The sequence below is a fragment of the Rhinatrema bivittatum genome, chromosome 3 (genome assembly GCF_901001135.1).
Source record: "Rhinatrema bivittatum chromosome 3, aRhiBiv1.1, whole genome shotgun sequence".
Taxonomy (NCBI): Eukaryota; Metazoa; Chordata; class Amphibia; order Gymnophiona; family Rhinatrematidae; genus Rhinatrema; species Rhinatrema bivittatum.
This window is the reverse complement of record NC_042617.1, coordinates 148,217,166-148,229,874: the sequence shown is the minus strand read 5'-3', so window position 1 is coordinate 148,229,874 and position 12,709 is coordinate 148,217,166. Positions and strand designations below refer to the sequence as shown.

The 12,709-nt window shown below is 41.7% G+C and overlaps 1 protein-coding gene across 1 annotated transcript in view; it reads left to right on the top strand.

Annotated features, from left to right (window-relative positions):
• Positions 1-12,468, top strand: part of LOC115087101 (cysteine-rich motor neuron 1 protein-like) — a 661,264-nt gene extending 648,796 nt beyond the window's left edge. The window contains 2 exon segments of the mRNA XM_029593829.1: positions 7,260-7,447; positions 8,828-12,468. Of these exon segments, the coding sequence (XP_029449689.1) occupies positions 7,260-7,447; positions 8,828-9,004 (365 nt within the window). The 3' untranslated portion in view covers positions 9,005-12,468.
• The last annotated feature ends 241 nt before the right edge of the window (positions 12,469-12,709 follow it).

Sequence of the window (12,709 nt, the reverse complement as noted above, 5' to 3'; positions counted from 1 at the left end):
TCCAACAAGGAAGGAGAATAGAAGCGGGACGAAAACCAGGAATGGAGACCAGGAACACCAGCGCAAAATCCGGAACTAGAAGCCTCATTACCAAGGCAAGGTCTGAGGGGCAGACCTTGCCTTAAATACCAGGATGAAGGAGTCACAGAAGGGAGCCGCGACCATTTCCTGTCGTGGCCCCTTTAAATCTTATCTTCAGCCACGCGCGCGGCTCTAAGGCAGCCAGGAAGGGGGAGAAGTCAGCTTAGCCCCGCTGGGCTCCGCGGCCGGCCTAGGCAGCGGCCAAGGCTGCGCGAAGAACGCCGAAGGACGCTCCCTGCTCCTGCAGGAGCCTCCGGGCTCACCTGACGATGTGGGTGAGTACCTGGTCCCGGCTGCGGACCGCCGCGGCCGGCGGCCATGACAGGTTGAGCTCGCAGGTTCTGCTGGCCAGCAGGCTGGAGTCAGGACTGGCAGAGTTAAGGTAGTGTCATGGAACAGGCAAGGCTCAATAGCAGGAAGTCAAACCAAATACAGAAGGAAGAGTAAGGCAGGCAGGAACAGTATGGACAAGGCTGGGAACACACTTATAGGAACAAGGTGAAACAAAGGGTGAACTGGAACATGAATGCAAGGCATGGTACAGACAGGCTAGAAAGCCATCAGGAGGCCTGGACAAGACAAGGGCAAGACAGGGAACACAGAGACAGGACAAGAACAAGGCTCAGTACAAGCTAGGCTAATGGGAGACCTAGGGGGTCGTTTTCTATTGATATCGCACATGAAAAGGGACTTTTTGCACGCAAAAAGTCCCTTTTCAAGTGCGATAACTTCATAGGGGCAGAGTCGGGGCGGCGTCAGCATCAGAAGAGGAGGAGTCGGGCAGATGCGGCAGAAAAATTGCTGGCGGCAAAAAGGTAAGAACCCTTATCGCTGCCAGTAGTGCGCCCAATAGCACCACCTTTAATGTTGGCGCTTTTGGGTGCGAAAGCTGGCAGCGATAACACCACGGTGGTGAGATCGCTGCCGGCTTTTGCAGGCCCGCCCCCCCGTTACCGCGAAATTCAGAGAGATCTGCGTCATTAGAAAATCTAGCCCCTAGACATCACAAGGGCAAGGGATACACAAACAAGGAGGACCACTAAGAGGCCCAGACAGGACAGGAACAAGGCACAGTACAAACTAGGCCACCAGGAGACCTAGACAGGACACAGGAGGGCACTGAGCTGGGATGGCCACAGGGAGCAGCACAACAAACAGACAGGCACGGAACACAGGAACAAACAGAACAAGACAAGAAAGCCTAAACAGACCACACTGAGAACATGGACAAGGCAAGGCAAAAAGGCCTCTAGTAGGCTACACAGGAAACAAGGCTAAGTGCAAGGTTTGCCAAAGCAAGGAGCCAAGGTGACTCGATGATGAGGCCCTGAGCAGGAAGGAGTGAGGGTTTTATAGGGCTGGCCTACTGTGTCATGCAGCCTTCAAGGCAGAAACTAGAGCAGGATTCAGTATGGCCACTGCTGGCAGGGGGGGGGGGGGGCCACCTAGCAGCTAGTGTCATTACACAAACCATCATGAATTAAGAATCATATGCAGTGCTCTCAAGTTATTCAGTCCCTGGCTAAAGACCAAGGTCGTCTTAATCCAAATAGATAACGAAGTAACTATGTCCTGTATCAACAAACAGAGAAGAATAGCTTCTTTCCATCCCTGTCAGGAAACCTGTAAGATTTGAAAATGAGCAATTTCCCAAAGAATTTCAAGCTATCTTCTGGAGAGAGATAACCCAATAGCAGACAGATTAAATCACCAGTAACAGCCACACAATGGTCATTAAACAATGGAGTAACCCAAGCGCTGCTCTAATTCTGGAGCACTCTAATTTCAGATCTATTTGCGACATCATTAAGCAACAAAATTCACGTACTGATCCAGGATACCAGTGGAGAACTGACTAGCAGCAGATGCTTTCTCAATTCTGTGGAACCATTTCCCTCATTTCCACTAATAACCAAAGTACTCAGAAAATAAGAAGAGAGAAGGGTTAAATGATTTTCATAGCCCCATTTTGGCCTTGCAGGGTTTGGGTTCCATTGATACGATACCTAGATATTCAACATCCAGTAAAACGACACATATTCCCATTCCCTGATCTCACTCAGTGATGGGAATCTTCTACATCCTTCAGTCATTGGCTGTGACTGCATGGATATTGAAAGCAAACTAATATCTTCTTCACAGTTGCCTTCTGAAGTGGGCAAATTCCTGCTAGCATCTAGAAAATGTTCAACAAGAAGATCTTATAACTTCAAATGGAAAAGGTTCACATCTGGTGCTTTACTGTACAACAAGATCCATCTATGTGCCATGTTCCCAGGTTACTTTAATATCTGTTGAAAATTTCTAAAACAGGATTGAAGACCAACTCTCTCAGAGTTCATATCCATGCTATAGCGGCATGCCATGAACATTTCAAGGGTCTTCCTATTTCTCATCAACCTACTATTGCCAGATTCATATAAAGCCTAAATCACCTTAATTTAAGCCTCTGATTAAAGATTCTCCTATACCCTGGAATATAAGTGTAGTTCTGGCTCAACCCATGAAACCGCCATTTAAACCTAGGGCTAAAGCAGAACTGAAATTCCTTTCTTAGAAAGTTTTATTTTTAATAGCAGGTTACCTCTGCCCAGAGAATAGGCGAGCTACAAGCCTTGGCATTTTATTCCACACATACTCATATTTTTCATAACAAAGTAGTTTTTTCAAACTCATCCTAAATTTATACCAAAATTTATCCCTCAATTTCATTTAAAGTCATGGTTTCCCCAACAGTTTTTCCAAGACCGCATGCCAGTAAGTGCAAGAAGGTTCTTCATGCATTGGACTGCAAAAGAGCTCTGTTGTTCTGTTTACAAGAACAAACTCTTGCAGAAAGTCTTCACAGCTAGGTTTCCAGCACTTTTGTTGTTACTTCAGACCATACCGTAGTTTTGATATTTGCCTTTTCCGTGTTCTCTTGTATGCTGGGTAAGCCATTCTGATGTTCTGTTGTGTTCTACAGGATCCTCATATACATTTGTACAGAACATTTTTTTGTTTCAGCTTTGGTTGGTAGTGTTTTAATTGTACCAGTATTCTTTCGCAGTACTCTGGAAAATTGCTTTGGGTTCTAAGAGGGCTATATTCATCACATTTGTCTGACAAATAGGGTCATTCATCAAAATGCATTATGGCATTAAAGTCATAATGCATGCAATAGTCATGTTACCGCACGGAACGAATGCAAATTTTTTGAAGGGGTGGGATTGGGGAGGGGTTTGGGCAGGCAGGATCAATTAAAATGAAGGCCAATATCATGCATTTTTAACACTGGAAATAACTACACCTTTCTTCCTGGTGTTAAGCTGTGTGATATGCCCCGAAATGACAGAGAGAAAGAGCAGCTCTGGGAAGGCCTGCACAGTATTCAACTATTTATATCACTATAGAAGGCCCAGCTAATAGCTCAAGGTGAGGTGTTGGTGGTGGTTTAGGGTTTAGGGGCCAGTTTTATATGCAGAGTGAGACGTACAAATAGCACAGTACACCTCGGTGAAGATTTGACGTCATTTGGAGTGAGGAAAGTCTCACAAAGTTGAGATTTCTACTATGTTTTCTCGCTCTAGCTTAATAGTATACTATTATAGAGTCCATTAAGCTAGGGTGAGAGAACATTGTAGAAATATCATCTTTGTGAGACATTCCTTACTCCAAATGATGTCAAATCTTCACCGAGGTGTACTGTGCTGTTCGTACGTCTCACTCTGCATGTAAAACTGGCCCCTAAACCACCACCAAAACCTCACCTCGAGTTATTAGCTGGCCCTCCTATAGTGATATAAATAGTTGACTAATATGAAGGCATTGTATATAGTCTCTCTCTCTCTCTCTCTCTCTCTCTCTCTCTCTCTCTCTCTCTCTCTCTCTCTCTCTCTCTCTCTCTCTCTGTGGAGCATGAAAACTTTACTATACTTATGCAAAGTGCTATGTTAGCACATGGTGTGGTAATTCTAAACATGTCCCTTTTTCTTACCGTGGGTACAGATTCTGAAATTTAAAAATCCCACAGGTCTGACCACCCCTGATATAGCTATAGCTAAAAACTGGCTAAGGCCTAGATTCATTAAGCCGCAATGTTTTAATTGCAGGGGGTGTCGCCGCAATAGTGGGGCCCCTCCCCCGAAAAAGCATTGTAGATGCAAGGCACATTCTTTTGTCTCTCGACCAAACCCCCCCGAGGCAAAAGAACACACCTAGCGGCCCTTTAATACAATGGAGGCCCCATCCTCAAGGGACCACCATTGCCTTAAAGGGCCACTGGCCCAAAACAAAAGTACCACCAAATGGAGAGGTACTTTTTAGTGGGGTCAGTGCTGACCCATCTCAACCCAGGGCCAGTTGACATTTGACTACATGTTCAATTTTATTTCAGTTTGGGGGAGTCAGGGCCACCTCGGTTGGCGGCCCAAGATTGAGAGGGGGTCAGCATTGACCCCTGCTCAACCTCCCTGTTTGCCTGTGGTTTTTTGTTTTTTTTTGCCGCCTCTTTAAATGTGAGGTGGCAGGTCCCGGGCCTCCTGCCTCACATTTAATGCTTTTCAAAAAGATGTTGTTATTTTATCGCAGCTGACCACCTTCTCAGTCAGCTGTGATAAAATGTTTGCATGGGATTGCCTGTTAATGACCATCTTTGCATGTATTTGCATTATTCATACATTCAAATCACATGCAAAGAAAGTCATTGTAATAGGGGAGGGAACTTTGGCAGTATATTCAAAATATTGTGTATATTGTAGGATATAATCCCTCTAATACGCAATAGAGCACTATTACGGCTTGATGAATCTCCCTGTGTTATCCGGATACCCCTGATTTTCAGCGTTTTTCGTTTAACGTAGTCTGATAACTTTAGTACAGCTAAAGGGCAGTCCTGACATTAGTTTGATAAACTTATCCACATAATTTTAAAATAGCCAACTATATTCAGCAGTACATCCATACCACTGCTAAGTTAGTCGGATGAGTTTATCTGGCTAACATTCCTATTTGACCAGCAGATGAATTTGACATTCTAAACATTTTATTTTCTTGTCTATCATTTCTATTTTCTTCATATTTCCTGAACTTTTGAGTTTTTGCTGCTTTGTTCAATTTGTTATTAGAGTACATGAATTTGAGGTCTTCTGTTACTGCCGCATGTTTCAGCTTGATATTTTGGATTTTTCTCATAATTTTTGATGTGCTTGATCCTTTGAGGTACTCATTTTCCAATGACATCTCTACACATTGGGATTTTATTTTTTGTTTCTATACATTTTTTTCCAAGGAGGAATTGTTATCTTTCTCCTTTTCTTCAGACCTTGTATGCTTATTGGTAGGACTCTCAAGTACTGATTTTTGCTGCACAATACTGTATTTATTTGTGTGATACCAATAGAGAGTCCCTTTATGCTGGTTATGGCCTTGTTGATCTTACTAACAGGGGCGAACTCACCATTTGTGCAATAGGGCAGAGCCCAAGGGCCCACATCACTCTCCCCTAGCCTCAGATGGGTCGTTAGGGGCCAGTGACCCTTATTGCCCAGGGGCCAAGATCACTGTCAGTCCGCCCCTGCTTACTAATCATGCTTTTTGCTTTGGGGGTCAGTTTTAACTCGAGATAGTCTTTACCTCTCCTAGACCTCAGCATGCATATCCATCTCCACATAGGCAAGGAGCTCAACCACTCTATCTCCTGGTTGCTCCACTCTGCTTTCTGGTTTGTCTTTCATTGTTCTCGGCTTCCTGTGTTGCACCATTATGAATCACTGACATCTCTCCCATTAACTCCTCCAGTTGTTCTGGCTCCCCTCTTCTGGGGCTGTTTTGATGTCTTTTGTCTGGTGCTCTTGGCTCTTCCGGCTCCTCTCTTCTATCGCTTCTCTCCAAATCTCCTCATTTTCTTTCTGTTTCTTACTCTGCATCAGCCCTTTTTTTTAATATATATATAAAGATGTTAATTCTCACATACGTCTTTGATTTTTCTAATTGAAGCTCTTAATTCACATCCATAGCTTTTTGCAGCTTTTTTTTTTTTCATGGTATTCCTCTTTCTCCAGTTTTTTGACAGGATTTCTTTGTAGACCCTCTTGATTTTAATAAGGATTTGTGGCAATGATTCCCTTTCTGTAGTTTCTTTATCCAGTATAAGTTTTTTGCAGTGCTTGTCACCAATCAACAAACAAAACTAGCCTCAACTTTTATAGTAAGTCCAGTCAGCCCGTGTACATGTACCTGTAAGGTTAATGCCAGCACAGGAGTAGATGAATCGTCACCCAATTAGAGCAAACAATTCTCTTCTCTAATAATTTCCAGTCTGGGGATAGGAATTCTTTGCTTGCCGTGTTTTTAGTAGTGGCACAAAAAAAAGTCTCACATGCTGCCATCAAAATGTAAAATGATAATCCATCTGAGGCCCCCCCTGTGAGAACAGCATCTGTGGAAAATGCTATCGAGTTGCTGGACTTGCAGCCCATGTTTGATATTTGTTGGCCACATTAAATTGAATTTAGATATTTTTTTTAACGAGACTTGCCATGGATTGCGATTTTATGGCTTTTTTTTTTGCCGGTAGAGTACAAGTTTTTTTCTGTGCTTTTTGCTCTGGTCTGTTTTGTTGGTAATGTTTATTCTTTATCTTTTCCCTTCTCACACACTCACACCACCCTCCAATGTAGGACAGATATGGGAGCGCTTTCCTCTATGTGCTTGTTTGGTCCACTGCATTACAGCAATGGGAAAACACCTGTGCAGCTGTTTGATTAAAGTGGGGAATTTATTTTATGGTGCATGCCATGGCTTTATGACAGTGAGACAATCTTGCATCATGGGAAAATGTGAGACCTGGATCCTTTAGCTGAAATTTAGTGAAAAAGAGTTAGCTTATTAAAAAAAACCCCAAAAAAACCAAGAAGCCTAGACCTATTTCAGTTCCATCCAGCTTTTGACTTGTATTTTGGACAAGTGCCAAAAGAAATGAGAATCCCCTCAAGATACTGTTCATCTGAAGTTGATTTTAATCATTGCTATCAAAATGATGACACCTTCCTGCCAAGAGTTAATATAAAAAAGTGCATAGCTACCCTGCCATGGTGTGCTGAGACGAGTATATCATTACCTCAATAAATTGTAGTTCATGGCAGTGTAGAAGTGGACAGGCATGCTAACAACTACTTATGCCAGTTTTCTACTTTCAGATATGGGCCACCTTCAGGTGGGCTACAGAGATGGTAATATACCCAGTGCGAGCGAAGATACTTCCCTCCACTCTGTGGCGTGGGTGACAGTCCCCATCATGACAGCCCTGGTCCTGATAATAGCCCTTCTGCTCATCAATCAGAAGAAGCAGTGGATACCAGTGCCCTGCTACAGAGCTCCAACAAAGGTAGGAAAACGTATTGCCCCCTTCCAGTAATGAACTGCTAAATCCACATACATGCATGTGGAATTATGCTTTATCCTTTTTCAATTGAAATGCATTTGCATGATTTCTTAGGCTATTTTGGTTTCAGTTTTGGGTTTTTTTGGCCTTCTCCTTTGGGCTTCCATCTCAATCGAAACTAGGCCCTTTTGAGGCTATGGTACCATGGACCTTCATTTGCAGCTATGTAGGGGTTTTCTCCCAGTTTTCACCCACCCACCCACCACCCCTTTTGGTCCAGCCCAGCCATCGCAGTGTACGCTTGGATGTAAGCTTTGGTTAGCTCCATTGTTCTTTAAATGTAAAGGGGTATTCAGGACTGACTGGGGCAAGGGAAATAGCACAGGGCTGCAGAGCCTTTCACCTCCCATCTCACAGGTTCAGAACTAGTTCCGGGCAATAGGTACTTAAGAAGGTGAGTTGGTGAGTTGGTGGTCTCGTCCCAGTCCTCAGTGGACCATTGTGCACATGACAGAAACCACCATCGCAGTTTAGGTGTCATGGGCATCCCAGACGTCAATCTTAGCAGAGAGAGAGAACAAAGACTGCACAGGCATGGAGTCTGAATTCTAGAGCAGAGGGAGACATTGGCAGGACCACTGTGGGGAAGCTGGGCCCTGCTGCCACCTGTGCTTGTACCTACTCTGTGGATACATGGAGGACATACAGCGGCAGTACTGTCAGTCGTGCACATGCTACAAGCACTAAATTGGACAGAGCATTTTCTTTGGCTTTGGAAGCAGAGAAAATTAAAAAAGAAATGCAAATCTGTATTTAATGAGCACACACAGCTGCAGCATTTCCCTTAGCTTAACAGAAGCTCACAGCAGAGGCGCAAAGTGATTTCCTACAATGGCCAGCAGCTCTGACGGGGCATTGAAACAGGAAAGATCCAAAAGGGACATAGTTTTGATCTATCTGTAGGGCTCTTCGTTTTCCCTGGAATTTTACAAAAACAACAAAAAATGGCACAAAATCAGTGGAAAAAAATGACTTCTTTTTTTCCACTGATTATCTCCAGTTTTTGTTGGTTATAATAAACACTGATAAATTCTTGGGGAAAATAAAATAAAGACTGGAAATGAAGGGCCCTTTCTATCTGCTGTCCCTCGGACAAACTGAGAAGTCGGGGGAGGGGTGCAGCAACCTTCCTCCCCCCTTGCTGCTAGTTATTTCAGAAAGGACACCTTTCTCATCTGCCGTATGGGTGACCTCAGAGCTGGTGCAGGTCTCCTGTAAACTGGTCTTGAAAGTGAAAAAAAAAACCCCGGAGCAAAGCTCTGCACTACCCTGTCTCCTCAGAAAACATGCAGCAGTTATTGTCTGTTCTTCTCTTTCAAACAGCCATCTTGCCTCAACAACCAACTGGTGTATGTGGACTGCAAGAAAGGAACTATGGTGCAGGTGGACAGTTCCCAGAGGATGCTAAGAATGGCGGACCCAGACTCTAGATACAGTGGGTTCTACAGCATGCAAAAACAGAACAACCTACAGGCTGATAATTTCTATCAGACAGTGTGAAGAACTGCACCTTTGCCTAGGATTTACAAAACAAAAGAAGAAGAAAGAGACGGAGAGAGACTAAACCTGCTATTAAAATACAGCTAGAATTGTGCACTTGCTTACTGGATTGTGTGACTCCATGTACAGCTCTGAGACCTTCCCAGGGCAGGCTCTGGCTCCTGCATTGTGTCAGAACAAGCATTCCCATATTCCCTTGCGATAACTGACCAAGTGTTTTCTTAGAACCAAAGTTTTAAAAAAAAAAAACTTGCTAAGATGTATCTGCTTGTAACATAGCTGTAGAGATTTTTTTTTTGTGGTTGGGGGGGAGGAACTATTTGCAGGGGAAGAGGGGAGTTTACAGGGAAGGGGGTTAAGAAAGGTGGTAGGGGGAGAGGCAGAAAGGTGGAACCTCTTGGAAGAAGTTTTTTCTTGGAAGAAAAAGTTGGTCAGCTTAGTTCGGGCCTTGGGGAGGACACGAAGGTTAATGGGAAGAAGAAAGAAAAAAAAGGACAACCTAAATAAAAGCTTGCAAAGCATTAAAGATTAGTGGCTTTTCTTGCTTCTCTGAACCCGCATTCATTTCTGACGCAGTCTAATCCACTTTAAAAGAGAAAAAAAAAACCCACATGTAAAAAGAGCATCTGATGTTTTGAGCTGTTACTACATGCAGGAGATCACTCCCTGAGCAGACCCTGCTGTATGGCAGGGAATCACAGGCAATTGCTAGAGCTGCAGACAGTGTCTCGAACGCAGTCAGGGGGCTGCAGGAGCTAAGAAAGATGCCAGCCAGAGAAGAAGAAAATGAGTTATAGCAGGAAACAGAAAGGGTGGGCTCGTTCTAGATATGTATAGTCATACCATGGGATGCTTCTTTCCTATGTCCTTTCCTTCATTTTTCTTCCTCTTTTCCTTGCTTTTCTTTGATCTTTCCCATGTCTTCTTTTCCTTTTCTAATTTTCTTCCTTTTTTCATTCTTTCATGTTGTGTCTTCTTTTTCTCTTTCTTAGATTTTTCTTTTATTTCTTTTTTCCCTTTTTTGCTTTCTCTCCTCTCCAATGTCCTCACACCGCCCCCCCCCCCCAAGCAAAGCTGATCAGTCGCTAACAGAGTTAGTGAGTGACTGGGGCCTCAGTATCACACAAACAGCGGATCTCTGTCTGACAACAGCCCGGAGGGAAGGAAAACGACAAGAACTCCATGCGGTTCCAGTGGAGATCGCATTCTTTCGAGTTATCACAATTATATTTTCTTATTCTTTTTCATCCACTTTAGATCTCTGTAGAGTTTCAAAAAATGAAGAGAAAAACAAATTATTCTCTGTTGGACAAAGCTCTTGCTTAAAGAAAGAGAATTGCTGAGACTTTTGTTGTTTTTGGTTTGTTTGTTTTTTTTGAGGGGAGAGATGCAGGGGTGTTTTTCAATGGGAGGGGGATTTCTTTATTTTTATTTACAGTTTTATGCAGATTAGAAACTGCTTCCGTACTAGGAAGCTGCTTAATTGTATATTATTCAAGCACCTTTTTTTGAAGCTCAGAATTAAAAACAAACAAAAAAGAACCCAGATTATGTGTCTTTAAACTTAAGCATTATAGGAATATTTATGTAAATATATTGCGCTAAAAAACTGACAAAAAAAAGTATTTGTATATAGATATATATATAAATATATATATATATAATTTTCTATGTTTTTTTTTCCTGTTGAATGTATTTTTATCTGAGAAAGAGAGATGATTTCGCTCGATATTGAAACAGAGAACAGGCATTCCATATCCGAGCTTAATAATAGCTTGTGAGGTTTGGGGGGGGGATAGGACAAGACAGAATATCTCATTCTACCTACCATTTTATTTGAAAAGGGTTTATTTTGGGGGGGAAGGGGTCATGAGTGCATATGCGTGTACATTGTGGACGTCTGCGTGGGTGACATCAAGTGGTAAGATCACTCTTGCTGCTTGATATGTTGACTTTTTTTTGTTGTTGCTATTTTGCGGATTTGAGGGTGGAAGTGTTTTAAAGTATTTTGGATTTTTTTTTCTTTTCTTTTCTTTTCCTGCTTGACCTTGGCAAAGCATTTAAATGATCACAATGGCTAGAGACTCTTCACAGCTCTAAGCAGCAGCTCTACAGAATAACATCCAACCCATATCTGGATTTCATTTGTGTCTTGTTTTTATTGTTGGTGGGTTTTTTTTTTTTAATGAGCAAATGTTTTGAAATGAACTACTGGAATATCCACAATAACCTGGAAGTTTATTGTAGTTTGCCTCGATTATATAATAACTTTGACTGTACACCTATATGGAGTTAACTTTTTTTGGACAGGTCTTGGCACTTTTATACCAATTACCCCTTTATGTAATGCCTTTTTCTTTTACAAATGCTCATCATGAAATACAGATACCCGCTATGCTTAATGTGAAAAGAAAAGAAAAAATGTATTTTTTTTTGTAACGCAACTCTCAAGTATTGTTGTAAATACTTGGACAAAGCTTGCTGAATTAAAAAAAAAAAAAGAAAAAAAACTAATTTATTGTTATGACCTAATTTATTAATTTGAAAATTAACAGGAAAAAAAATTATTTTGATTTAAAATATCAAAATAAAGATATAATAGCTGTTTGCATCAGAGAGAAAAAAAACCACACTCCAAAAGGAAACTTTTGGTTTCGGAAAGAAAACCCAAGGAAAAATGTCCCCTTGCCTTTGTAAGAAACCTGATGCGACAACCAGGACTTCAGTAGATGTCTTTTAACTTCAAAATACCACCCAAAATATTCCAAAACTGATTTGCTTAGGTCTTCTAAAGTTTGGGGGTATCACTAATCTGCCATCTGAAAACATGAGAATAATTTATACGTTTTTAAGAAACCTGGGACGTTTTGGCTTTCCAAAAAAAAATAAATTTTAATTTAACTGAGCCCTCTTTGGGGGGGGGGGGGGGTGAGGATCGGAGCTGAGTCAGTTCTGCCTTCTTCATAGCACAAAGATTTTGTCAAGACAAAACCATCCGTTCCCTTGCATGAGCGAGAGAGAGAGAGAGAGGAAAAAAAGCAGTCTTTATCCAAAACCAATTTCAATGCTTGCTTTTTGTTTTACAATCAAGGCCATATTCAGAAGAAAAAATATATACTAACAGGATGTAGGACATGGTGTAAAATGTTTTTTTTTTGTTTTTTAATGATTTATTATTTTATTATTTTAAAGATGATATGATTTCTCCTATGTGCTGTATCCATTACACTCCTTGACTTTGGTTCCTGTTGTGCTCTTGTAAAAGAAATGCAGATATGATTTCCTGAGTAAAATATAAAAAAAATACAATAAAATAGATGCATATGTGCACTTGGAGTGCATTGCAATATTGCAGTTTGCTTGTTTACTTTTTTAAAAAAAAATGTAAAAAAAAAAAAAAGTTCCTGTAAAGCAGTTTCTTGTAATTTGACTCTCAGCAGCACAATAAAAAAAATTTAAACCCAGTGGTGTGCACATTTTTTAGCTTGCTTGATTGTTTTTGTGTTTGTTTATGAAGATACTCTGTTTGGAAAGAGCAATTCTTTGCTAATCTATTGGTGGGGGAGTTCTGCATTCCATCAGAGGTTCCTTCATCTCATTGTAACAAGTTATTTACACTTGTTTGTCATCCATTGATTATTTTAAGGGGACTAGATGGCTCCCATTTCGTACAGAATCAGCTTAGCCAATCATGGTTTTGCCACA